The following is a 27,741-nucleotide window of genomic DNA, read 5'->3' as shown; positions in this document are numbered from 1 at the left end:
CTCATTCTCTGAGTCAGGTGCTTTTTTGTTGTTTGTTTTGGGGGTTTTGCTTGTTTGTTTCACTTTTTGGCTTCATGGAGTGGCATGTGGGAATCTCAGTTTCCTGGCTGGGGATAGAACCCGTAGCCCTTGCAGTGGAAGCGGGGAGTACCAACTGCTGGACCACCAGGTAAGTCCATCAAGTGTGTTTTAAGAGACACTCTGACCCAAAGAATAGTGACTTCCCTCCCCAGCCCCCATGTGCCCAGGCACACTCCGCACTCCTCTCTGAGGCCCTATCACATTGCCCTCTCTAAGATGAAGCTTGGCTTGTCTTTGGTGCCCTGGTTACTACTACAGCTACAGGCATCCTAAGGAATTGATTCCAGATACATCTTGTTGCAGACCGAGAGCTGCCTGAAAGCAAGGAAAAGTGGGCAGTGAGGAAGAAGCAGCAGAGGGTGCCAAGAGGGAGTCAGAGAGGGTGGACAATTTCCTCCCTCTCCTAGTGACTCCTGGGGCCGCAGCATATGCCTATGGGTTATACCAGGATGCAGGGCAATTTCCAACTGGAAGATGTGTAACGAAAACAATGAAAATGCCTGCTTTTTTACAATTTTCTCAGACTCATAGAGAATTCAAGATTCTCAAGGCAGTGTGCGTGTGTGTGTGTGCGTGCACGCACGTGCACGTGTGCATGTGTGTGTGTTTAACAAGAAAAGGGTAGGAACACACACTTTCACATTTCATGGAAAGCCAGCAGTGGTCATGCTCTGGACATACCTAACTGTCAGCCTTGGGACATAAAGTTATCCACATCAACACCTTGGAAGTGAATCTTAAAGACATGGCCAAGAGGAGGCAAAACCTGCTAAACAGGCAGTGATGGTTGTCTGAGGTGTGAAGTCCAATGGAACTAATGAAGGGGATTGAAGATGGGAAGAGGGGTTGGCTGGTCACTCTCTGAACTGAAACTCCACCTTCTAGTCAAGATCAGCCATTTTCATGTGGGGAAGCTTGTCTTCATGGTTCTCTAGTCTCTACTTTTCCTTTCACTTTAAGCATGCTCTCCCAGTCTCCCCTTTAAAGACTGTTAACGGATTCAATTGTGTCCCCCAAATACATGCTGATCTCCTAACCCCTGGTACCTGAGGATGTGACAGTATTAGGAAACAAGGTCTTTGCAGATGTAACCAAGTTAAGATGAGATCATTAAGGTAGAACATAATCCAACATGACTTGTGTCCTTACAAGAGGAAAATGTCATGTAAAGACAGAATCACACAAAGACAGTACCGTGTAATGATGGAGAGAACTGGCTGTGTCTACAAGCCAATGCACACCAAGGATTGGTGGTTACCACCATAAACTAGCAAGAGGCAAAACAGGATTCTATCCAGAACCTCAGGTGGAGCACAGTCCTGCTGATTCTTTGACCTCAGACTTCTAGCCTCCAGAACTGTAAGAGAAAACATTCCTGTAGTTTTGAGCTACCTAGTTCGTTGTAGGGTGTGGATATCTTTGGAGGGCACTTTTCAGCCTATCATCATGGGCTCACACTTCCTAAAGCATAACTCGGTACTCCACCCAAAGGTCTTATTTCTAACGTGTAAAATAGGGCCCTCTAATGCACAAATGTGCATTCTTTACCATGATTTAACAGGAAATGCCTGAAAACCCAACCATGACCCCTAAAAAGTCTAATATTTGCTCCCACAGCTCTTCATGAAACAATGCTAGCTGTCTGGAGAATTGCCCTCTGTCCAACCATTTTACATTTCCCTGAGGAGTCTTCTCACATACACCCAACTGATTAACTTCATTTCCTCTAGCATAGAAATTAGTGAAAGGAATACATTATAGGAATATATTGAGCTTTGTGCCGGGAGAGAGGGCTTCTCAGGTGGCTCAGGGGTAAAGAATCTGCCTGCCAATACAGGAGACCAGGGTTCAATCCGTGGGTCAAGAAGATCCCCTGGAGGAGGAAATGGCAACCCACTCCAGTATTCTTGCCTGGGGAAATCCCAAGAACAGAAGAGTATGGCGGGCTACAGCCCACAGGCTCACAAAGACTCAACTACGACTGAGTACACAGGCTCAGTGCTGCTGGGAAAGTGGTACTGGGAAAGACATAAGGTCTTAAGAAGAAATATTTTTGAAATGCATAGCTTCAAAGAACAGAGCAAATATCATAAACGACTGACCTCTGGAAGTAAAGCTTCTATGAGATGCCCAACCAGCCTCCTAGGGGAGATAATATCTGGGTCCCTTCAGTTTCACCAGCAAGTACAGCTGCAATTTCCTTCAGGTGAACAGTGACCCAGTGGACCATAGAAAGTTTGAGTCCTGTGAGTTTTGTGGTTGCCTTCTGTGATCAGGTGTATTTTGACTTCAGATGTCATTTATATTTAAGAAATTCAGGCAGCCAGATTCTGCCATAGGTCAAGTTGAAAAACATGCACAGGAATGTCAATACGCTGTGAGCCACTGCACGTTTACGATCCATGTAAAGGTCATAGATGTCCTCTGAAGTGATTTATTTCCTAAATTAAAAGAACAAAAAAATAGAAAGGCATCTAAAATGTGCTTCTTGGTGCCCATTAACTGTTGTGACTAAGAAGAGCATAAAGACTGGAGGTCAAATGCCTTGCTTCACATTTCAGCCAGCACTTTGCACAGGGAACCACAGTCAATATCCTGTGATAAATCAGAATGGAAAAGAATTTTTAAAGACAATATATACACACACACACACACACACACATACATATTAACAGCATCACTTTGCTGTTTAGCAGAAATTAACACGATTTTAAATTAACTGTACTTCAATTTTTAAAAATCTTTAAAAAAAAAAAAAAATCACAGCCAGCAGTGCAGTTCCCTGGCCTGTGACCTTGGGAAAGGAGTCACTCTCACAGATGAAGAGCAAGGTTAAGATATTAAACCAGGAATGTGACGCTTTTAGATGCCAGGCGCTCTCCTCAGCACTCTTAAAACAATTCCTGAATATTCATTCGACCCACTCTTGGACTAGACCGTCCTTCACTCGATTCCAACGTGGACACTGAAGACTGAGATGGAGCGTCACGTGAGCGGTGAGCCGTCTCCTCAGGAAGCAAGGCCGTCCCCAGGGTCCCCAGTCCAGCTCCCAGCAACAGCGGCCGCGGGGACCGGGGGCGCGGGCGGCTTTCTTACGGGAGGGGACCCGGGGACACAGGGACACAGCCTGCGGGCCGCGCCTTTTTCCTGTCACCGTTTTCTTCAGGCGCAGCGGCCACGTGTCCGACGCTGTTCTTTTACGGCTCGCTCGAGGCAGGGTCACAAAGGAGGAAACTAAGGCAGGGAGCGGCCGGGCTCGGCTTCCCTCGTGCATCCTGCACGCTCCTCCGCGGGTCTGCGGCTGTTGCTTCGGCAGCCTTCCGCACCCCGGGCTCCTCAGGATGAGCTGTCGCGCGAGAGCAGTAGCCCCAGAAGCTTAACAGGACTGCGAGTCCGCCCGGCTCTTGCGCAGTCGGCGCCAAGGGGGCCTTGGCGGCGCGCCCTCTGCTGGCGCCTGGGGGCACCGCCTAGCTGCCAGGAGCTCCAGGGACCGAGACCAGGAGGCTCCAGGAGCAGGTCCCCGCATCACCACCCAGCACGTAGTGTGGTTCCGTCCTTTCACCCAGACTGGGCCACAACCCCAGAAGGGAAGAGCCACGTCGCGGTGCCCGCCTGGGGCTAGAGGAGGCCCAGCCAGGGCGCAAAGCTGTCGCTGATGATCAACTAACTGATCATCTAGTTAAAATAGAGTCCTCTAAATCTCTCCATCGTAATGGCACCTTTTTTCCATATATAATTAATCAGTAAGCTACTGTTAGATAACACGCAACTCGGTGTGCCACAGGACCCGAGTGAGTAATAGTTCCAAAAAAGAATTCCTTTGGTGACCTTGAATAGGGAAAGTGATGGGAGCGTTGGGTGGGGATGTAGTCTTTGACAAAGGAATTCTGAGAGATGTGTTCCTTTCGGAGACTGTGGTTGGACCGTGGGCTGCCTGCATAACATTCCTGCCTGACATATGGCTTGGAAGTGAAGTAGAGAGATACAAGGGACAGTGAAGGAAGCTTCTATCAGGCGTGAGAAGCTCACGGTCGGGGGAATACCTAAAGCAATTCTACCTTGTCTTTCTCCCCTCCTTTCCCTACCCTACCTAGGCATTTTGGGGCATTTGTGTATATTTGCTAGTGTTTGTTATTTGGGAATCAGGGTGAGGGATCAGGACTCTTACATGCTTAAGATCATTCATCTCTTTGCCTATAACCCTAACAGACCACAATTTGAAGACACAGGCAGCTTAGACAGATTCTAAAACATATTAGTTTTTGCAGAAGCAGAAATGAGAAAATAAAATTGAATATGTTGAACAAGTAGTTTAAAAAAACTTGGAGAAATAAAAAATGGTGACTGAATTATTTATCTACAGAACTGGAAATTGTAAACAATTAGTGAACAATTTCTCTTTTGATTTACATTTCATGTTTCAGCCCTGTATCTCACAGTCCTGTATCTGACTTTGCTGGAAATTCATACATAGGTCTTTAATGTACTCCTCAGACTATATTAGTCTCCCCTCGTTTCACCTGCTCCATAAAGGCATTTAAAAATTTGTTCAAATACTAAACTATTTAAGTCCAAAGACATGCTATTTTATAGAAATCTGTTACGCTTTTACTCTAGAAGTCCTCAAGGCTTAAAATCCATAAACCTTTATTTATGTATAATATAAATGTATCATATAATATACATGTATATATGTTAAAGTAGAGAATATCTCACCATCAAAACTACAATAATATGGGAATTAAATGATTTTTTTTAATGATATACTGGGTTAAGTGCCAAGGAGAATAAAGTTGCGAAAGTCCTTCCGAGGAAGTGGCCTTTAATCTGAAGGATGAGCAGAAAGGAGGAGGAGTCTTTGTCTGGGGAAACAATGCTGAAGTTTGAAGTGTCATCTGGGAGGAGATTTCTCTCCCTAAAGAACTGCACACGGTCCATGTACCCGGAGCCTGCGGGGAGGAAGTGAGGCCGGGTGGACTTGGACCGGTCCACTGCGGACAGGTCATGCAGAGGCTGCAACCCGTGTAAGGGTTTTAGATTGCATCAAAAAATGCAATGGGGGAGCCAGTCACAGGTTTTAATCAAGGGCAGAAATTCAAGTTGATCTAGGGAAGTTTCCGTTTCCCTTTTTCATGCCCTAGGTTGCCTCGAAGAGTCAGGCCATTACACACTGCAGAATAAGATTTCAAAACAAACAAGCGGTGGGTGGGGGAGAGGAGCGGCGAGGGAGCAAGCCATCAAGACAGTTCTGGAAATCTGACGGCCGGAACCTGAGCAGCTTTGAACCGCTAAAGCTCCAGCAGGTTGTTCAGAGCGCCGTTTAGACCCGCCTATCCGAGCGCGCGCGCGCCCGCGCGCACGCCCAGCGCCTCAGATCCTGACGAGGCCGCGCCTGGGGCTGGCTCTCCGCCGCCGCCGTCCCGCGAGGCCCTCAGGCCGATTGTGGTGGCAAGTGGGCGGTACGGATCGACCCGCGACCCTCGCGCAGGGGCTTCCCGGGAACCTCGCCAAGTCCGAAGTTCGCGGGCGAACAGTGATCGGAGCACAACCCCGAGGACGGCTGGTCCCGCCGCCTTGGGCTCCCCCGGGCCAGGCTGGGATGTGCGGTCCAGTCTTCGGACTGGGAGCCCGCAGGAGACGAACGGGATGGGGAAAGGCCTGGAAAACCGAGCCGGCCCCAGGAGGGGTGAACGTTTTGGTGGTCAGGCCCATAGCCTTGGAGATCGCAGGTGAGGAGAGTTCTCAGGGTGCCTGGGGTGTTGGTGTGAATGTCAGTTCTGGTGTGCAAGAAATACCGCACCTCTTAATTTTCTGCATCTCAGTTTATGACTCCTCTGAGCCACGTGCGACCCACCCTTCCCTGTCCCCTTCTGATGGACTGGGTAAAAAATTAAAATTACACCGTGTTTTTTGTTTGTCTTTTTTGCGGGGGGGTGGGGGGTGGGGTGGGGGGCTCCCCTTCCCAAGGATTAAGCCAAGTTCTGGAAGCAGTGATTTTTGTGGGTAAACGCATGGTTAAGTAACTTACCCGAGGTCCCATTGCCAAAAGTGGCCCTCAGGATTCAAACCCAGACCGCTCAGATTCCAGAGACCATGCTCTTAACCAACATGCTAGATCCCTCTCTGAAATGTTTAGCTTCAGCCATATCTGAAGCCAGCTTGGGACCACAGTGCCCTGAAGTACAAGCCCACAGGACTGGGAGTTAAAAAAGAGGACTGGCAGTCAACGGGTAGCCTAAAGCAAGACTTCAGTTTCCCCCTGGAAGAAATGGGATTCACTTTGCTGTACAGTAGAAATTAACCCAAGGGTTGTGAAGCAACTATATGCCAATAAAAATTAAGAAAAGAAACAGGGTTACTGTCCAAGGTCTACAAATTCTAAGGAGTGTAACTGGTCACTGGCAGGCCAGCATGTAACCCATCCTAAGGGTGATGCAGCAGCTCCAAGGTGAAGTGGCCTCATCACCACTAATGGGAAACTGGATTCTGTAAGAATAAATGGTTGGTGGACAAGGTGAGAATGGTGAGAAATGCTGATAGTACAAGGGAGACGATTAGGGCATTCGCCACCTCCACCCCCCACAGCCAACCCCCCACCCCACCTCCCTTCATACAGACTCCACACTTCCTGGTTGAGGAACTAAGGTCCCACATGCTGTGTGGGGTGGCAAATAAAAAAAGGAGAAAATAAATAAATTTAAAACCCCTCACTTATGGAATAGTTTTCCTGGTTCTAATCCAATCCCTCCTCCACCAGGGTAGCATTATGGAGCCTTAGATCTGGAAAAAAGCCTTAAGGTCATTGTATTAGTTTTCCACCAAATTTAACGGATTGAAACACATTACTTTATTATCTTACAATTCTATGCATTTAGAATTCCAACAGAAGTAAAAAAATTCAACACATGTCAAAAAAAACCCCAGATAGCAGGGCTGTGATTGTTTCTGGGGGCTCTTGCTGGGTTGGCAGGGTCTTTCTTGCCTTTATTACTTCTTTAGAGGCTAACTTTATTACTTGGTTTGTGACCCCCTTTCTCCTTCTTCAAAACCAGCAATGTTGTCTCTTCTGACCCTTCTTTACATCATCCTCTGATTCTGACCTCAGTGAGGAAAGGTTTTCTGATTTTAAGGACATGGGGTTAGACTTAACACCCCCAACTCCCTGCCAATAATCCAGGATCATCTCCCCACTTTAAAGTCCTTATCTTAATCACATCTATGAAGTCCCTTTTGCCACGTAAAGTAGCATCCACAGGTTCTAGGGATTCAGTTCAGTTCAGTTCAGTCGCTCAGTCATGTTTGACTCTTTGTGACCCCATGGACAGCAGCACGCCAGGCCTTCCTGTCCATCACCAATTCCCGGAGCCTACTCAAACTCATCCATTGCGTCGGTGATGCCATCCAACCATCTAATCCTCTTTCATCCCCTTCTCCTCCCACTTTCAATCTTTTCCAGCATCAGGGTCTTTTCTAAAGAGTCAGTTCTTTGTATCAAGTGGCCAAAGTATTGGAGTTTCAGCTTCAGCATCAGTTCTTCCAATGAATATTCAGAACTGATTTCCTTCAGGATTGACTGGCTGGATCTTCTTGCAGTCCAAGAGACTCTCAAGAGTCTTCTCCAACACCACAGTTCATAAGCATTGCTTCTTCCACACTCAGCTTTCTTTATAGTCCAACTCTCACATCCATATATGACTACTGGAAAAACCATAGCTTTGACTGGACGGACCTTTGTTGGCAAAGTAATGTCTCTGCTTTTTAACAAACTGTCTAAGTTGGTCATAGCTTTTCTTCCAAGGAGCAAGTGGCTTTTAATTTCATGGCTGCAGTCACCATCTACAGTGATTTTGGAGCCATCCAAAAATAAATGTGTGTTTCCATTGTTTTCTCATCTATTTGCCATGAAGTGATGGGACCAGATGCCATGATTTTATTTTTTGAATGTTGAGTTTTAAGTCAGCTTTTTCACTCTCCTCTTTCACTTTCATCAAGAGACTTTTTAGCTCTTCTTTGCTTTCTGCCATAAGGGTGATGTCATCTGCATATCTGAGGTTATTGATATTTCTCCCAGCAATCTTGATTCCAGCTTGTGCTTCATCCAGCCTAGCATTTCACATAATGTACTCTGCATGTAAGTTAAATAAGCAGGGTGACAATATACAGCCTTGACGTACTCCTTTCTCTATTTGGAACCAATCTGTTGTTCCATGTCAAGTTCTAAATGTTCTTGACCTGCATACAGGTTTCTCAGGAGACAGGTCAGGTGGTCTGATATTCCCTTCTCTTTAAGAATTTTCCAATTTGTTGTGATCCACACAGTCAAAGGCTTTCATGTAGTCAATAAAGCAGAAGTAGAAGTTTTTCTGGAATTTTCTTGCTTTTTCGATGATCTAGCGGATGTTGGCAATTTGATCTCTGGCTCCTTTACCTTTTCTAAATCCAGCTTGAACATCTGGAAGTTCAGGGTTCAGGGTTGTTGAAGCCTCGCTTTGAGAAATTTGAGCATTACTTTGCTAGCGTGTGAGATGAGTGCAATTGTGCGGTAGTTTGAACATTCTTTGGCACTGCCTTTCTAGGGATTAGGACATGAGTATCTCCTGGAGAGGGTTGTTATTCTGCCTACTTTCTGCAAGAAGGAATCCCCTGACACACACTGTTCTAAGTACTTTCACTGACAGCGGGGAGGTTAGTACTTTATGAAGCTGCCAGGGTCATGTTCAACTCTAGTCACCTCTAATCTAGAGGTGATGACCAACTCTAAATGTCAGAAGATGAGTATGTTCAATGCCAGTAGTTCCCATGCACAGGTCTTTGCCTTCAGCAATGCAGAAGAAAACCCAGTCTGGTATCCCCACTTACATATGTCCACATGACATTCTTGAAATATTTGAAGACAGCTAGAAGATTTCACTGTTATTCCTCAGTCGAACAAACTGAGAACCTATTGTATGTGGGTTCTATTCTAGGCTTCAGAGATGGGGGGATTTATCAGCCAAGGTCCTTAACCTCATAACACATTACTTCTGGTGAAGAAAACAGGTGGATGATCCAACAAACAGTATTAGCATTGCCTTGAGTGCCACCAGATCAAGGGTACCAAAAAATTCTTGAAAGAATGGACTTCTACATGGCATTTATTTTTGGCTGCGCTGCCTGCTGCATGCGGGCTTTCTCTAGTAGCGTTGAACCGGGGCTACTGTCTAGTTGTGCGGGCTTCTCGTTGTAGTGGCTTCTCTTGTTGCAGAGTATGGGCTCTAGGGCGAGCGGGCTCACTAGTTGTGGTGCACCAGCTTAGTTGCCCCTCAGCATGTGGGATCCTCCCTGACCAGGAATCGAACCAGTGTCCCCAGCATTGGCAGGCAGATTCCTAAAGTCTGAACCACTGGGGAAGTCTGAAAGAATGTTTTTGTTTTGTTTTGTTTTTAATCATGTAAATAACAATTATAGGAAGAAGTTAGAAACTTGGTACATATGTTTCATATTTCAGGGTTGTTTTTACTTTGGATTATAATGGGGGGAACATCAGACCCTTCTCACACCCACAGTCCTCTGAAAATCTTACTCTAGCCCTGAGGGAGAGAAGATTTTAGTAAGAGAGAATAGTTTCAATTAGAGTAAGTCAAGATGATTTCCTGGAAAAAGTTGAGACTTCCACGATGAGTAGATTTAGATAAATAAAGGCTAGAGGGGAAGCCATGCTGTAAATTTCTGCTGACGCCATGGCAGCCAGAGAAGACAGGACTTGGACAGATAATCCTTTCAGTTTGGGCTGTGGGTCGAGTATATTCATAGTGTTTCACTGTGAATTTTTAAATAGAAGTCTTCTCAAAGGCACTGAGAAGACTAGGAATTCTGTGGCGACGGGGTAGCACAACACCTCACTCTCTGCAAAGAGCCTGTGAAACAAGAAAGAACCATCTCTACAGGCTGCCCTGGAGCTAAACACCCTTTGTGTGTTAGTCGCTCAATCATGTCCAGTTCTTTGCAATTTTATGGACTGTAGCCCAACAGGCTCCTCTGTCCATGGGATTTTCCAAGTAAGAATACTGGACTGGCTTGCCATTCCCTTCTCCAAGGGATCTTCCCCACCCAGGTCTCCCGCATTGCAGGGGGATTCCTTACCTTCTGAGCCACCAGGGAAGCTCAAACACGCTTTAGCTTCCTGTGCTTGAGTTTATCTGAGTCTCCCGCAGAGCTCCAGGCACTGGCAACCGGTACAATCTGGGAGATGCTCTGGAGGGTGAAGTTCATCAAGTCGTCTGTTCTTAGTGACTTAACTTCTACCCTCTACCCCTTGGTCGAGAAACATCCTTGCCATGTGCATTCTGGGAAGTGTAATTTGCATTCACATTCTGTACTGCTGCTTCTGAAATATAGATGGACTGAAATACTGTAAATAAACGTAACTAATTTTCACTCCAATTTCCTGACAGGAAATGAAAATCTGGTTGTTGTTTTTTTTCTTTTCAACTCAGTTTTTTAGAGGCTCTGCAGCTGACACTATAACATTGAATGTTCACTGGTAGACTGAATTATCTGCTAACCTCACCTCTTCATTGTTTAGAAATTGATGCACTTTATAATTGACATTTGAGGTGTCCCCTTCAGCTTTCTTATTTGAATGCTTTGTTGCAAAATAATCGTTTATTTATTTATTTTTTTTTAGGCATGTTTGTCTTTAAGACTCAGAATAATTCTGACTTATTTGACTCCAGGTCAACTTCAGTCATATTTCCAAAGACCTTAATGATTGCTGGAAGTGTTTCTGGCATTGTTTTGGTTGGAACCAAGTTTGTATCCTGTGAGGATAATTTCATTCTCTGTGATTCTTATTTTTAAATTTTGTTTGGTCCCTAAGGGGGTATGCTGAGTTGAAACTTGAAATTGCATTATAAGTGAAGACAGGGTCTAAAATGAGAACTAAAAGATGGTATAATGCTGTCTGAATAAACAATGAAACCATACTGGTATCATTCTTTTTCAGTTCGCTATGAGGTGCTGGAGAACTCTGCTCACCCTCTTCTCAACTCAGAGAACTTGGGCCTGATAGTAGCAAAGATCAAGTAGTTCCCCTTCCTTTAGGGCAAAATGGAATCTTTCTGAGGCAGGTGACCTCGACTTGGTTTCTTTCCTTATTTATACATAGGTTTGGATGTTCAAAAATGTAACGTGATTGAGACAATTTAAGCAAACCAAGCTCTACCCATTTAATGGTCACACATACTGTAGAAAATAATCAATAACCTAACCCTCAAAGCATGCCCTTAGAGGAAGTTTTTTTCTTGGGTGCAGTAGGAGAGTTGACAGACTTAAGGTATGACCACCACAATATCACATCGTTGCTGCTATTGTAGCCACAGACAATGGGCGAGACCTCAGAGAACACAGGAGAGATTTGCAGGAAGTGGCAAGGAGACTTTGAGAAGAACTGGAGATCACCCATGAGGGAGAACTGTAAAAAATGGTCTACTACTGTTAATTTTACCCAATTTGTCACTGTTCACCACACCTCTTCCCCAGAGGATGGCATGGCTGGGGGGGTTCCTGGGTTCTGCACCTGTATCAACAACAACATTCAGATTCTTTGGTCACTTAGCATGAAACAAAAATCCAGAAATCTAAGATCTGTTTCCGGTACTACTACTGGGCCTTTTGATTGATTTGGGCATATTATTCATTTCTCTGTACTTGAGTTTCTTCCAAAATAAACATAAATAATTCTTACCTAACCTACTCTCAAGTTGGTTTGAATATCAAATGAGACATGAAGCATGAAACCTCTTTGGGCAGATGAAATGTCATAGAAAATTAGGATGATGTGCTGATGAGTATTATTATCAGCATTCCAGAGTGGGGGTGGCACCCTCTCCTTCCTTTCCAGATTTTTGGCAGTAGGAGAGAATCATATCGTAATCAGACTGGGGGATTCCCATTAGCTTTCAACATACTGCTATTCATGAAACAAGGATGAAAGAGTTTCGTGGCTGTGCCAGCTTCCTGAAAACCTAGGAAGCACTGTGAGTCCAGAAGAGGCATTCATTGTTAGAGCTCAGAGACGGAGTGCTTTAACATTGATACAAGGCAGCTTCTTATCTCTGCCTCAAAGCATCACTAAACACCTGCCCCAAACAAAAAAAGGAAAACCTTTAACCGATTCCCAGAAGCACAGACTTTGCAAAAAAGCTGGAAGAGAGAGGGTCAGTGAACAAGAATAAAAATAGTAGAGTACATTTAGGAAGGAAAAACAGAGACGTCAGTATCACCCTGGCAGATACAGAACAAATAACTAACACAAGTACCCCAAGGCTAAGCCAAATGGCTCATAAATTGGATATGAGTCAGCAACAGAAGTCCTTTCATTAATTAAGCTCAGGACTGGGGATGATGTTAACACTATTTATGGAGGACCATGTGCTGGGGGGGATTTTAGTGTATACATGCATTGTCTTATTTAACCCCACTAGGTAGGTATCATTGTATCCATATTTCACAAACCGGGAAAACGTTGCCCAGAGCATTACAATACTTGCCCAAGGCCTCCAAGCCATCATGTGGCAAATGTGGGACTTGAGCTGACATCTGTCACTCAAGTCTGTGTTCCTAATCAAGACTGTCGGTTGCCTCTCTGAGAGCATCCTGCTCATGGAGGACAATGGGCACAGTTCTGGGCTTTGGCAGAGGGACTTGGCAAACCCTAAGAGGATCCTGTGGGTAGAAGTGAGAGGAATAAAATTACTTAAACGTGGGAAACTGCTCAGTAGGTTAGTACTTAGAAGTTATTGGTATGAATTACCTCTGGGTTTACTGCTTTCTGGGCTATCCAGGTGACTTAGTGGTAAAGAGTTCGCTGGCCAATGAGACCTAAGAGACGAGGGTTTGATCCCTGTGTCAGGAAGATCCCCTGGAGGAAGAAATGGCAACCCACTTCAGTATTCTTGACTGGAGAATCCCATGGACAAAGGAGCCCGGCAGGCTACAGTCTATGGAGTCCCAAAGAGTCGGATACAACTGAGCAACTAAGCACACACACAAAACTGGGAAAGAGAGCTAAGCCGAAACCTATAGGAAAGTTAACTTACCTCATGACAGTTGAGGTTAAGCAATAGAAAATGGTTACTGGTGGTTTTGGAGAGAAGCAGGATTCAGACTAAACGAGGATCCAGTTGTGACTGTTTCTGGAAATGAAGGATGCTACATATTTGTGGTGACCATGCAGGTGTACCATGCAAGAGAGCCTGAAGTGGGGACACAACTGACCGGCAGCCTCCAAGGGTCACCCCTTTGGGCTTGCCAAGGCTTCCAGTTCCAGGCTGCTGTTCCTTCAGCTGCCCAGGTAATAACTGACCTGAGCAGGGACAAGAGCTGGGCCATCCCTGCCCAGTAGGGGACTCCCCTGCCATCCCTGACGATGTCCCCCTGAGGTTCCTCTCCCAGAACCACCCAGTGGTCTGAAGCTTCTCCTCCCCAAGCCCCCTCCTTCCCTCTTGTCTGAGGTGTGAGACATGCCAAGTAGCCTGGAGGTTCTCCTCACCTGCTCCTGCTCTGACCCTTTTATCCTTAACCGGTGTTTCCCCAGTAAATCTCTTGTATGTGTAATCTTTGGAGGAGGAAATGACAACCCACTCCACTCTTCTTGCCTGGGAAATCCCAAGGACAGAGGAGCCTGGTGGGCTCCAGTCCATAGGGTTGCAAAAGAGTTGAGTACGACTTAGAGACAAAACAAAACAATAACAATGTATAAAGCTGTCAAGTGTGTCTGCTTCTCAGAGACCCAGACTAACATCATGTTGTGTTGTGAGAGGAAAGTAATCTTTTGTCTTTAAAAGTAGACTCAGCGATTAACTGAGACATTTGAAGGGCAGGCTCCTGGGGGTTCAAGGAGGATGTGCTTAGAGAGTCCATCTTCTCCTAGGCCTGAGATTCTATGAGTCTGTCTCTGGGGCTTAAATGTAACAGAGGTTGAATGTTCCTAGTTTATTTCATTTTTATAAGATACTCAATGTTATACGGTCCAAGAAATATGACCTTAAAATGTTTACCTGAACGATAATGAGAAATACCTGAATGACATCATCACTGTCCCTGTCACCATCTCTGACCTGAAACCTCCACGGCTCTAGCAGATGCTGTTAAAGTTACTGCAGAAGTGAATGCAGCCTCATATTCATTTGTACTAGAAGGCCACAGATCTGAGGACCAGCTTTGGAACTGAACTGAATCCCGAGAGCAATGTGATGAACCAGCTCAAACTTCCCCCACTCAAGAGTCTTCAGAGATGTAGTGCTCAAAATAAAACATGCCAAATATATATATATACTTGCTGAAAGTATTTATGGATCTGCAGTTATCACAAGGGCAGAAACATCAGGGCCTAATATACTCAGAGTCACTGAAAAGTGCCCTCAACCTGTCTAAAGACATCAAGGCAACAACCACCGCTGGCACACACAGCCACATCCTCTGAAACACGAACATTTGGCCTTCTCAACAAAAGGCAGCTCTGGTTTCCCAGGAAATCATCTCCCATGTCTGTGTTGACAGATATCCAAGGTCTCTGATTTTCAATGTTATACAAGGTTGAGGGGGAGACCCTGCTGACTCTGCAATGGAAGCAAAACCACCCGCTTCATTTGGAGCACCATTCCTACATGATGTCTTCTTCCTCTGGCCAGAGATTATTCAAATGGAGAGATGCAGGAAGATGAGAAGTTCCTAGTAAGTTCTTTCGTGGGAGGATTGATAATATTCGTGAAAAGCCTTCAGATGCAACCTTTTAACTCTGACCTTAACACAGCATCTTCAGATGTCTCCTATTCACCTCTTTTCTGGATTCATCCTTGTAGTATAGATTATGCTTGATATCTTTCTGGAGCAGTCCTTCTCTCTTCATCCTTGAGACAGAAAAGATGTATTTGCACATGGAAACATGACATAACATTTACAAACTTAGAAAAATATCTTTTCAGGGACCTCCCTGGTGGTCCAGTGCTTCAGACTCTGAGCTTCCACTGAAGGGAGCACGTGTTTGATCCCTGATCAGGGAAACTAAGAGCCCACGTGTCGCACACGGGGTGTGGCCCCCCCCCAAAAAAGAAAGAAAAATATCTTTAGGAAGGAGTTAGACTGAAAATGTCTCAAGGCATTTCTGCTTCTGTGAATGCAGGGTGTGGGAAGAGCACAGGTTTGGAGGCAAACAAATAGTCCTGTGACTGACTCTCTAAACTTTGCCATCTACTGTGTTAAGTCAGAGGTCCCCATCCTTTTTGGCATGGGGGACTGCCTTCATAGATTTTTCCACAGACCGGGGGGGGGGGGCGATGCTTTCAGCATGATTCAAGAGCATTACATGTATGGTGCACTGTATCTCTATTATTGTTATCATCAGCTCCACCTCAGATCATCAGGCATTAGATCCCGGAGATTGGGAATCCCTGTGTTAAGTGGCAATAATACTTCAAGGAGCTCACGGGAGATTTAAATTGTGAAGTCACATTAAAGATTTAAAGAAAAATGACCTAAGAGTGGATGAAAGATAATCAAGTCACAACAATGCTAGTTGAAATTATAAAACTCTGCGCTACAAGAGGGGGAAAAGATGTAATATGTAGGAAAGTCAGTCACTCAGTAATGTCCGACTCTGTGATCCCATGGACTGTAGCCTGCCAGTCTTCTCTGTCAATGGAATTCTCCAGGCAAGAATACTAGAGTGGGTTGCCATTTCCTTCTCCAGGGGATCTTCCTGACCCAGGGATTGATCTCGGGTCTTCTGCATTGCAGGCAGATTCTTTACTGTCTGAGCCACCAGGGTAGCTGACTGGAAAGCAGACAGAAGTTTATAAGACAGCCACACTCTACAGAAAAGGCTCTAAGGACATGTCAGGGAACCTAATATTCAAATGGAGGATTTAAAATAATCTATTCCTTTCTATATTGGAAACACAAAGGGTACAATCCTTGCTGAGTAGATGCTGTAAATAGATAATGAGACTTTGTATTTGTCATGGGACTTGTTTACTGGAAGATGAATGAAATTATTAAAGAAAACATTTCTTTGTTCCCAACCAGGATACCAATTTACCAAACTCATTAGGCATTCCTGCTGCTTTCACAGAATTTTCCATACTGCCCACCATCGAATTTCACATCCAGTGTCTACCTGGGATCTCTCTGCATGCAGGTCCTCCCACGACTTGAAAAGCACCGAGGATCTACGCACTCTCATTTCTCCCTGACCCCCACTTTGTTCATTTCATTTCCCCATTTCTTTGTTCTCCTCTTGATTTTCCTAACTCGTCAGAACAGGGAGCTAGAACTTCCTGAGGAAAATTTCATCTGAGTAGTAACTGCTGGATTTAGTCTCTTGTTATGTGTGTGTGTGCATGCTCAGTTGTGTCTCTTTGTGGCTCCATGGACTGTAGCCCACCAGGCTCCTCTGTCCATGGGATTCTCCAGGCAAGAATACTGGAGTGGGTTGCCATTTTCTTCTCCAGGGGATCTTCCTGACCCAGGGATTGAACCTGAGACTCTTTAGTCTCCTGCATTGGCAGGCAGATTCTTTACCCCTATCGCCACCTAGGAAGCCCAGTCTCTTGTCATATCGGGGTCAAATGATCACACTCAAATGAGTGGGACAGATACATGAACACGGTTTTGTTTCAAAGTAAATGTCTACCCTGGCCAAGCTTATAACATGTCCTCCCTCCTGCCCTCAGAGATGCTTTACCTATGACCTCCCACCTCTTCGCAGTGAATGAGAAACAATGAAATAATGTTGTGTTTTTTTTCAGTATTTTTCTCCCCTTTCTTTCCAGTTTCACTGCCATTACCCTGGGTTAGATAATAACTGGTGATGATGATGATAGTTGATAGTAAAAATTTACAGCAATTGTTCCTTTATTGACTTTTCGCTTCCCATCTTTTTCTACCCCACTGCACTCTGCACCACACCAATCTTCCCAAAACATGAACAATGATCTTACCCTTCGCCAATATAATTTAGCAAGAGACACCTCAAGTCTATAAAGTAAAAAGTCCTTGAGTCTGGTATTTAAAATCTTCAGATCCAACTTCCAAGTCCCATGTCCCATGTGTGCTGCTCTACATAAACCATTTACTCCAAAGTTACTACCTTTACATAAACCTTTCACTCCAGGTGTGAAATACTCTCCGTAACAACGTCTGTTCATGTATCTTACTGAACAAAATGCATTTAATCACTAACTGAAAAGGAAAACTAAGTCTTGAAATATACTTAAATCTCACAGAATTGGCCTTGAGGTACTTGTTCTTATGATTTTGTCCAAGCGGTGTCACCACAGCAAACTGTCATTTATTCATGAATGACATGAACAAACATGCAAGTCAGAACAATAACTCATTTTATTAACCGAGTTTCCATTTCTAAGAGCAAATATGTCTTTCCTGTGAGAAGAGGGACTCTGTCTCTCCTCTATGGAATCCTTGACACCTGTAACACTGCCTGGCATCCAGCTGATGCGAAATATCTATTTCTTTCAGTAAATAAACCACAGTGGACCAACACAGAATAGTTGACACGTTTTAATATTTATTGGTAGAAACAGATCTTCAGTGCATACTTTGCATAAATTCTACATTCTCTTACTTTTGTTGTCACTGTTTTATCTGGAGTTTTTTGGCCTCCAAGTGAACTTAACATAGTATCTATGCATTTGATTCTTTACAGATTATTTTTTTAGATTTTAAACTAAATTTGAGAAACCATGCATGTTGTATATTTTACTTAATTTAATCCAGAAAATGGTTTGCACTTTCAAAAAAGTCACGAAAAAGTAGAACTCAAATAACCTCTATGCTCTAAAATGTCCATGTTCCATTTCTGAAAAAAGAAATACTTGTTCAGTGTTATATATTGCTTGCTGTCTAGTAAGTCAGATTGTCAGAAACGCTTCATAAATTATCTATTTTTAAATATCTTAATCCACTTCCTCCCCGAGATGATCCTGCAAATATTAAATATTGTGCCATATGCAGTAATAGCCCAACAACTTAAAATAAGAACCAAACCAGTAGATTTCAGACTGAATATTTTAACCTTAAAATTATATACCTATATATACACATATTAAATTTAAGTGCTGCATAATAAATTTAACATTTCAAGCAACTTAAGTGCATTGAGCAAACATTCAGCCAGGGACTCTTTCATGAAGACACTGTCCTTAGAATGAAAAGTTAAAGGAAGGCTTATTTAGACACCAATGTCTGGACACAGTATAAAGCCTATGGGACCTGAAAGTCCAAGCAAAACCCTGCAGGACTTTTCGGACAAATATTGACTTGTAACTTACCGAACTGTGCAGATACAAAAGTGCTTAGCATGAACAAAATTACCAAAATAAAAATATTTTAAAGGTTATTTGGTTCTAGCAATATTAACTATTCTGTACTTTAGGATAATTTAACATTTGCATTTTAAACTTTCTATAAATTTACTCTTTTTAACAAGTTAAAAAAGCACACACAAAAAATAGTTCAAACTATAATCATCTGCTATTTTTCATCCTGGTAAGCGCATCACAAATGATTCAAGAAAACAACGCTTGAACACAGCTCCACAGCGGTGTGCGTCTGAGGGACTCCGGGCATCACCCGCTGTTGGCTAGGCCGGACCCTAAGACAGGTTGCCGGCAGACGGGGCAGGTGCAGTTCTCCGAGAGCCACCGGTCGATGCAGTGGATGTGGAACTCGTGCATGCAGGGTAACTGCCTGAGCTTGTTTCCGGCCACGTAGTCGCTGATGCACACACTGCAGGCCTTGCCCGGCTCGCCGTCCGCACTGCTGTGCTCGTAGTTCCGGGTGGAGAGATTGTCGATCTGCTCTTTGGTTAAACCACGCGTGGGGTCGTCATCCTCCCCCTCGTTAAGCAGGAAGAAGTGAGCGAGGCGAAGAATGGGTAATGTTCCCGTCTCCACCAAGTTACCTGAATTCCGCGCAGGCCGGCCCGATACGGGGTCGCTGGCTAGGGTATGAGGCGGGGTGAGCTCCACGCGGGCCAGCCGGCCCCGGGGAGCTCCTCTCGCGGGAGGGCTGGCGGCCCCACCGGGGGGACCCGCGTCTGAGCGCAGCGCCGGCCCATGCAGCCCATCGCTTTGCGCCTCTGACTCTGACTCGGCCTCCATGAGAGAACTCAGCTCACCAAAGCCAGTCATGATCTGCCTTAGGATAGAGCGCAGCGCCGCGGAGGACGGCTCGGCGGCGAGCTCGTGCTCAGACACCCTGCGCAGCGGCACGGTGATGGTGCTCACGTAGGTGCGCATCCCCGAGCGCTCCTGGCGCGAGATGCTGCGGTGGAAGCCCCCGCTGTTTCTCTCCAAGGAGATCCGGTTCTCCGCCAGCCCCACCCGAGACCGAGTCCTGTTGGCGATGCTGTCGCGGTCACCGCTCTCTCCAGGACGAATCCTCCTCACCTGCAGGTCCAGGGTGATGGTCGGGTGTCGCCGCAGGGCCGCGGACAGCCTGCTGGGCTCCTCCTCTTCCTCTTCCACCGTGATTCTGGACACGAGCCTCGAGTTGGAGAAGAGCGAGGACGTGGCCCCTCTGCCTTCTGGGTCCTGCTCCAGGAAGACCCGAGTTACCCCTCTCCTTCTGACAGACCGCCTGGTGCTCTGCTGGGAAGGCCGGCTCTGTCTTTGTGAATTATGGTAAACTGTGCCACTTGGCCGCTGAATCGGCGACCGGCTCCGACTCCTGAAAGTAGACCGTAGTCTTATGGGCTCTAGTCTTTGGTTTGTATTCCTCACTGTGACGTTGGTTCTGGCCCCATTTTCCCAGACATGGGCTGCTCCAAACCGCTGCCCCTCCCTCTGCCTGAATTCACTCCCACCTGATGGGGTGCTGAGATGAGTGAGGGGGGCACTAGGTCCAGGACTGCCAGATGCACCCCCAATTCCATTTCTTAGTCTTCCCAGTGGAGACAGAGAGCCTTCAACTGAGCTCCGCCCCCCGGAGCCAAGGCGCATCCTGGGAATGCGGGCACCGCGGCTGAGATTCCCTGCAGCCTGGCTCCTGGTTCGCCTGGCCACAGGACTGCTTGGTCTCTGGGGCCCATCTGCAGCCTGATCTTGGCTGACATCGGAGAGCGGCATGCCCGCAGAGTCTTCGTCGTCCATTTCAAATCCTCTGTTCTCGTGGTTGATGTGGATTTCCAGACTAAACCGAAACTCTCCACTGTGCGGGTTGGTTCGACTCACAGCTCTCCAGGTCTGGTTCCCATTCTGCCCACTTCGAGTTGCGTTTCCTGTGCGAAGAAAGGTGTTCAGCCATTCCAGCAGAGAATCTTCATTCGAACTCTCTTGAGGGATTCCTGAGTCTGGAAAGCAAACCAAATCAACTTAACATAAATTCCTGAAATCAATCTTTAGATTTTCATTGAAAGCTTATAAGATAAAGTTTTAATTAAATTAAATTATATTTAAGAACACCCGTGCATTTGAATGAATGAAAAACAGCCCCCAAAAAAGAACTTTCTAAAAGAAAGGTGTATACTACAAGCATACTATAATATACAGTGTGAATTAACATTATAAAATTTTAAATACTATTTGTGCAGAGGTGTGAAGAAATCTTCACTCTTGCTTTCTATAGGCCTATTATCAGCAAAATATTAAGGCAAATGAAAAATATAACCATTACCAAAACTGTACACTTAAATTGCTTTATTCATATGGCAATATTAATAAAACATAGCAACAAAACATACATAATTCACTTGAATTTGTAGAATCCTTTTGGGAAAGGTAACAACAGTGTTTTTTGCAACTAGGTATTTTGGTAACCTTAAGAATCTTGTTTCTTAGAAACTGCCAAAAACATATAGCTCAAGAACTGTGGCTCTTTGAGTACAATATTAGAACCATAATATGTCTTTATGTAAAGAAAGGAAATTTTAAGCATTTAATTCAGTTCTCTGTGGCTATATCCTATCTGTAAATTTGAGATAATAATAGGATGGATGTCAGAGGATTATCATGAGGATAAAAGAAGACATGGTATATGATTAATATAACATCTGGCATGATATAATATCTGAGAAAGTACTCAATAAATGTTAGCCATTACATATAATACAATAAAATACATTTTCTGTTCATTTAGAATGTGAGCTACACAAAGACAAAACAAGTTTTGTCTTATTTTGTTCACTGCTAAATCCCCAACCTCAACAACAATATTTGGTAGAAATCAGACTCTCAATTAATACTGCTGAATGAATCAATTTAGAAGTAACTGTGCCCCCGATAAACTTCTTTGACTATGACAGTGCTATTGTGGGAAGCTTACTTTTCTGTTCTTAACCAGTGGGTTATTAAAGTACAAAACTCAATGAAAAGCATTGTAATGCATATTAATTACACAGACTTTACCCTTAAAGTCTGTTCTACTCAAAAACAGCTATTAAATGGGACTGCTTTGATTTTATTTCATTACTGCAATCTCTCATAAAAAATGTTCTTTATTAAAGTTAAATCTGTTAATCAACTGCTGATTATCAGTAAAATAAGCAACTTTAGCCATATTCTAAAAATATAAGCTATTTCATTTGTGATGAGTACATTTTCCATTAAAACATATCTCAAAGGACCAGTCTTACCAGCTATACTCACACAGCACAATCTGCCTATAACAATGTAAAGAAAACAAGAGTTAATATCCACTTGCCATTTTAATTTGCAAAGAGATATGAATAAAGAGCAGGTAAACATTAACTCATTCTAAATGCCACTTCTTTAATTACTAGGATGTAGTGATGATGATGCATGAAAGAGGTCACTCATATCTCACAAAATCTGTGGTCCCTTCTTCCACTGTAAATGCACTGTGACAGTCCTGGGAGCAGCCTGGCAAGCAGGGTGTTCACAGGAGTGAGTTCTCATCAATGGAACTGGAGTGGAAGTGAGAGAGCTCATTTTCAGGCAGGTGCCCGCGCCTTCCTCTGGACCTAGAACTGCCAGTTGGAACCTAGTTGTGGCGGTGACTTAGCTTGATCATGAAGGCCACACCCCGGAGCAGCAGCAGTCGATGTCCAGTAAACCTTTCTGCAACAGTGGAGGTGCTCTGTCTCTGTGCTGTCTGATACAGAAGCCACTGGCCGCATGGGACTATTAAACTCCTGAATGTGGCTAATATGACTGAGGAACTGAGTTTTCAATTTTATTAAATTTAAATAGGCCCATGTGGCCAGTAGCTACTGCACTGGACACAGCACAGTTGTAGAACCACTCTGCTGGCTGGGTGGGTCCCAGGAGGCTTTATGGAGTAAAGTGTGTCTGCCCTGGACTGTTAACATGAAAGAGGAGTAAACTTATATCTTCCTGAGACAATGCATTTGGGGTTTTTAATAGTCTTCACCCTAATTTATACCATGATCTTGATATAATATGTGAAACTACTACTAACAAATACTCGTGGGGAAGGAAGTGGTAAGGCGGACCTTAATGCTGGCTTTACTTTTAATTCCATAAATTTGTTTAGTATGAATGTTTTTTTACAAGCAATATGTTTTTTATAAGAACTTATATTATGTCTTAGTGTCTGTTCAGTAAAATGATACAACAAACACAAAAACACAGCAAAGCAACAAACAGGTTTTCCTGACTCAGTCTTTCTGTGTTGTTCTGTATAACTTTTTAAAAGCTAAGCTTAGTTATATTAATTAAAAAAAAAAAAACTAGTCTGTACATTTTAAAATTAAAAAGAATTCTGCTGGCAATTAATATACTATTTCATACACAGGAGCTCCGGAAGGCAACAGATGTATAAGATATCTTTATATGTAACCTCTGTCCTGTACTGCCGAACTATACTGCTTTGCATATAATTCATAAATACTCCCTGAATGAGTATCACATTAAATCTGAAAAACACTAAAAACCAATGTTAGACAAGGTCCTGGAAGCTCACGTCTGCAATTACTCCAATCAAACCTGTTTCTTATGGAAAGGAGTCCATAGTACCTCTGGCGTTTGTCCCATTTCTCAAGTCAGGCTGAGATGCTATTTGTTCCTTGACGTCATCTAACCGCTGTTGTAATTCTTCTGATGTTATTTCTCCTAAAAAAAACAGAAAAATGCTCACTGAAATTCAAATTTTTAAATTACTAAGTTTTATGAAAACTTATGGTCAGACTAATCTTTAGCACTCTGTTAAAGTCATTCTACTATTTTCATAACTGAAGACAGTAAAAACTGTTGACTTGATGCAAATACACATCATTTTGCTTGTTTCATTTATTAATGTTTTATTTAAATTAAAATAAGATTTAATTTGAATCATTAATAAAGTGCTCCCAGTTGATATACTTAGGAACCCATAGGCTATAATTTTGTGGATTTTTGTCAGAGTTAAAAAGAAATTAAGAAGGGAGTATTTCCAGAGAAAACTTCAAATCTTTACTTGAATTTTACCTAGTACATTATATGGGTAATCCAATATATAGTATGCAAATATGCAACATACAAATATATTACATAAAAACCTGCAAGTTTCAATCAGTTCACTGTGAAACTAATTTGTAAAAAAATTATGGAGCACATCTGACTTTGGGGGAGTTATTAGTTCAGCTAAATAAATAAACAGTAACACCTCAAATGAGTTAGAATCAGGTTTGAAATGAATAGTAGTTTATTTGTACAAATATTACTTAAGAGAAATAGGACCACATATGTAAATATTGGACACTATCATGTACATGAACCAGTTGGTTTGTTTGACACTTGTATAACAGTGCTATACATTCAATATTCTTGTTTAGTCACTAAGTCATGTCTGACTCTTGTAAGCCCATGGACTGTAGCCCACCAGGCTCCTCTATCCTTGGGATTTCCCAGGCAAGAATACTGCAGTGGGCTGCCATTTCCTCCTCCACAGGATCTTCCTGACCAGGGATCGAAGCGTATCTCCTGCGTCGGCAGGTGGAGTCTTTACTGCTGAGCCACCAGGGAAGACCCAATATTAACCTACTTATGACATACAGAAGTACGCCAGTGATTTTTCTATGTTGTTATGTTACAAAGCTCTTAAAGTCACCAAAACAGTACAGTGTATTTTGGAACAGGGAAGATGGGGGTAAAAACGCCTCCTAATGCTGGAACTTTTAATAATGCTGAAAAAGGTATTTTCTCTTTTACCTATCCCTTACCAGGAGTGCCTAAAAGATTATGGTCTCTCATCAGCCGGTAATCTTCATCATTGAGATTGTTGATAAACTGGTAATAGGCTTCTTCTCTGTGGAGACGCTCTTGCTGCCACCTTCTTTCATTTTCTTGGTGATGCTGGTCTTGGGATAAGGTTTCTTCACCACCATCATCTGATCGAGATCTAGATCGATTCATGCTGAGACTCCTGGCTTTCGGTTCAAACAACAAACACAAATTCAAGGTGTTAGTCATGGACTGACTAACCACATGGCTTCGTGTTTAACTTGTTTAATTTTAAAAATCTGCCCACTACTCAAATACTTTGTATGCCAAGTCTTGCAGTGAAAAACTTACGTGTAAAATAAGTATCAATACTAATAGCTCCTAGGCAATACAACACAACTGGCCTACTGCTTTGCCAAAAGCTGTCCTTTAAGTCAGAATGGATTTGGTTTCACCACACATTTCTCATACTTGAAAACCAAAGTGATTATCTCACTTTTTACCTCTTTGACTCTCCTGTAAAGTTGGTCTAATATATTCCAAATATCCGGATACTTCATGTTAGCATACAAATTTTAACCTTGAATTATGCACGTTCTTTACTTAATAAGCAAAGGACTATTGGGTATTGGGAGGGTATCATTTACATTTATTTCCAGTAGGGGTTTTCCTCCCAAAATAAAGTTCACAAATGTAGTATTACCCTCCTTGCATTTTGTTGAGGTAAAAATAAGTTAGCTGAACAGACCTGGAGTTGACCTCTCCTACATTTCACAGGAGACAATATTACATGCACAGCTCTGGGGATCCTGCAAGCACATCAGAGCTTTTGTGCCCCTCCATAAGAACCTTGTTCCTAAGATCGGAGTGGTTAGTCCAGAGGCTGCTGAGTGCCAGTGAAACTACCTGACCTTGCCAAGGTCTAACTTCAAGAGCTAATTTGGGTGTTCTGTGGCTGAAATGGGGCTTCCTGAGTTGCGCCAGTGGTAAAGAATCTGCCTGCCAATGCAGGAGATGTAGGAGACACAGGTTCAATCTCTGGGTCAGGAAGGTTCCTGGAGGAGGGCATGGCAACCCACTCCAGTATTCTTGAGTGTGGGTTCTGGAGAATCCCATGGACAGAGGAGCCTGGTGGGCTACAGTCCATAGGGCCGCACAGTCAGACATCACTGAAGCAACTCAGTATGCATACATGTGGCTGAAACAAACCATTCCTTCACAATTTCCAGTATGTCACTAACAGAGATGTATAAGACAGTATATAACTTTATAGAAGCTAGAGGGTCAAATGACTGGGTGGCCAGTTAAGCAACTATTATAACTATAACTCAGTGTGTAACAAGCAAACTATTGATATTTTGGGCTTCCCCAGTGGCTCAGTGGTAAAGAACTGCCTGCCAATGCAGGAAACTCCAGTTCGATCCCTGGGTCGGGAAGATCCCCTGGAGAAGGAAATGGCAACCCACTCCAGTATTCTAGCCTGGGAAATCTCACGGACAGAGGAGCCTGGTGGGCTACAGTTCATGGGGTCGCAGAAGAGTTTTGACATGACTAAGCAACTAAGCAACAACGAATTGGTACTTTAAAAACAAAGTGAAATTAGCCTACGAGTGTACCTTATTGTATGAGTTAGCTACTATCCAATCTCACACACAGTCTAACGTTAAATTACAAGTTTTTTTTTTAACAGTGATAACGTCATTTTTAAAAGATCTGTAGCACTATGTAATCATATGCAAATGAACATTATCAAAAGTTCCCGATTTCTTTTCAAGTTCAGCATAGTCAGGACTAGCCCATCATTAGCATAGAGCGTATTTGGTAGGTACGGCAGTAATGTGACTTTTGTATATTAAACGATTAAAAAAAAATTGAAACCTGTCACAAGACCAAACTAAATTAGTATTATTCAAAACTTTTGAGCTTCTCTTCAAAAAGGTAATTCTCTCGTACAATTAAACACAATTAAATCCAAATGAATACCTTATTTTCCTTTCAACATGCTTTTAATATACGCAGTGGTATCCGTCCTTCCATTGTTTGTGTTTTTGACGGCTGCTCATCTGAAGAGATAAAATAGAGTGAATGAATTCAGTCAATGGCCTCTGGGAAGGCGAGGAAACGGGCTAGCCGTCTCCAAACTCGGCTGCAAAGCCGAAGCAAAAATCTCCAGTGAATTCTGTAGAGAGACTCACCTAGAAAACGAGATGCCCGAACAACTAGGTCATGAACCCCCGCCGCCCTCCCCTGAAGCAGAAACTAGGCCTCTCCCAGGGTGGCAGCTCCTCTCTCAGGGCCCTTCCTTCCCACCCCGCTCCCTCTCGGAGGCGGCCGGGCTTGGGGCCTCGGGCTCACTTCTCAACCTTCACTTTCTCGCCACCCCTGCCCTCCGCCTCCGATACCGGCTCCTCTCCTGGCCGTTGCGACGGAAGCGCGCGCCGGGGGTAGGGTCCCCAGAACAATAAAACGAGCCTAGGAAGCCCGACCAACCTCTTCCCAAGCCGTCCCCGAGTAACGAACCCTTCCCATGGCGACCCAGATTCCCAAGGGGGGCGGCTGACAGACTGCGCCTCAGAGCCAATCACCGGCCAGGGCGGTGCAGCGGGCGCAAGGGCAGCCAATCAGAGCAGAGGCGGGGCTCGGGGCGGTCCCTCAGGGGGCGGGGGGTAGGGGGAGCCGCATCTCCCGGAAGTTCGCGGGAGGCCTGGAGAGTTCCTAGGACCTCACCTCGCCGGCGTTCGGTCCGCTTCCCTCCAGCTGCCGGGAGAGGAGAAGCGTGCGTCTCGGAGGCAGTGACCGGACGGCGGGCAGGGCTCGCATCCGCGCCTCTGGAGGCCGCTGCCCGCTGTGGGCGTCTGCTGAGGAGAGGCCTCTTGCTGTGCCGCGGGACAGTCCAGCAGAGGCTCTGGAGGCGGGGCGGCCGGGCCGCGCCCCCTGCGCGACTGGAGATGCTCGCCCCACCGCTGCCGGGCGCACGCGGGTGCGACCGGAAACCGCGTCCGGCGGAGCCCGGGAGGCGGCGTCCAGCGTTCCGGCCCTCGGCGCTGGCGGTCTCCAGGCCGCCCTCCTCGGTTGGCGTGAAGCCCAGCTGTCGGCTCCTATCCCTGGATCGCCTGGGTACCGCGTAGCTCAACACCCAGCCGCTTTCCTGTATCGCTCGTCGGAAATTGCCAGCCCTCGTCAACTCTCGAGTGCTTTTACTCCTGTTGCTTCGCCTTCTCGCTAGGAAGGCGCGTTGAAACTCTCCCCGCAGTCGTGCCTCTGGTTTTATTTCTGAGATGTGACGCTTTCCAGACTCGCCTCACCACTTGTTAAACCCTTGGGTCCCTGCTTAGCCTGGTAGGGGCTCCCCGACTTCCCTACGGTCCAGAAGACTCAGTCATTGCGCGGGTGCTCACACTGCTGTGATTCTTCAGTTCATTTATTCATTCATGGCCTTAACTGGGGAGCCGCTCCTCGACCCCCGCCATCACGCTGAGCT

At 44.7% G+C, this 27,741-nt stretch overlaps 1 protein-coding gene across 12 annotated transcripts; it reads right to left on the bottom strand.

Moving 5' to 3' along the window:
* Nucleotides 1–17,627: 17,627 nt before the first annotated feature.
* RNF6 (ring finger protein 6) lies at nt 17,628–27,225 on the bottom strand. 12 transcript variants are annotated; one of them, XM_081550977.1, is made up of 5 exons: nt 26,988–27,225; nt 26,244–26,323; nt 24,260–24,466; nt 23,076–23,171; nt 17,628–20,431 (listed from the first exon to the last, which is right to left on the bottom strand). In XM_081550977.1, the coding sequence occupies exons 3-5, from the start codon at nt 24,450–24,452 to the stop codon at nt 18,708–18,710; spliced, it is 2,013 nt and encodes a 670-aa protein (XP_081407103.1). In that variant the 5' UTR covers nt 24,453–24,466; nt 26,244–26,323; nt 26,988–27,225; the 3' UTR covers nt 17,628–18,707. The 12 variants fall into 12 exon arrangements, with proteins under 12 accessions (XP_081407103.1, XP_081407109.1, XP_081407106.1 ...); XM_081550983.1 differs by having other exon boundaries at nt 24,260–24,462; XM_081550980.1 differs by lacking the exon at nt 26,988–27,225 and adding an exon at nt 26,781–26,814.
* Nucleotides 27,226–27,741: the final 516 nt, after the last annotated feature.

The sequence above is a fragment of the Giraffa tippelskirchi genome, chromosome 12 (genome assembly GCF_054371585.1).
Source record: "Giraffa tippelskirchi isolate mGirTip1 chromosome 12, T2T-mGirTip1v1.2.pri, whole genome shotgun sequence".
In the NCBI taxonomy this organism is placed as follows: domain Eukaryota; kingdom Metazoa; phylum Chordata; class Mammalia; order Artiodactyla; family Giraffidae; genus Giraffa; species Giraffa tippelskirchi.
Note: the sequence above shows the minus strand (reverse complement) of the source record. Positions and strands in the feature narration are given on the sequence as shown.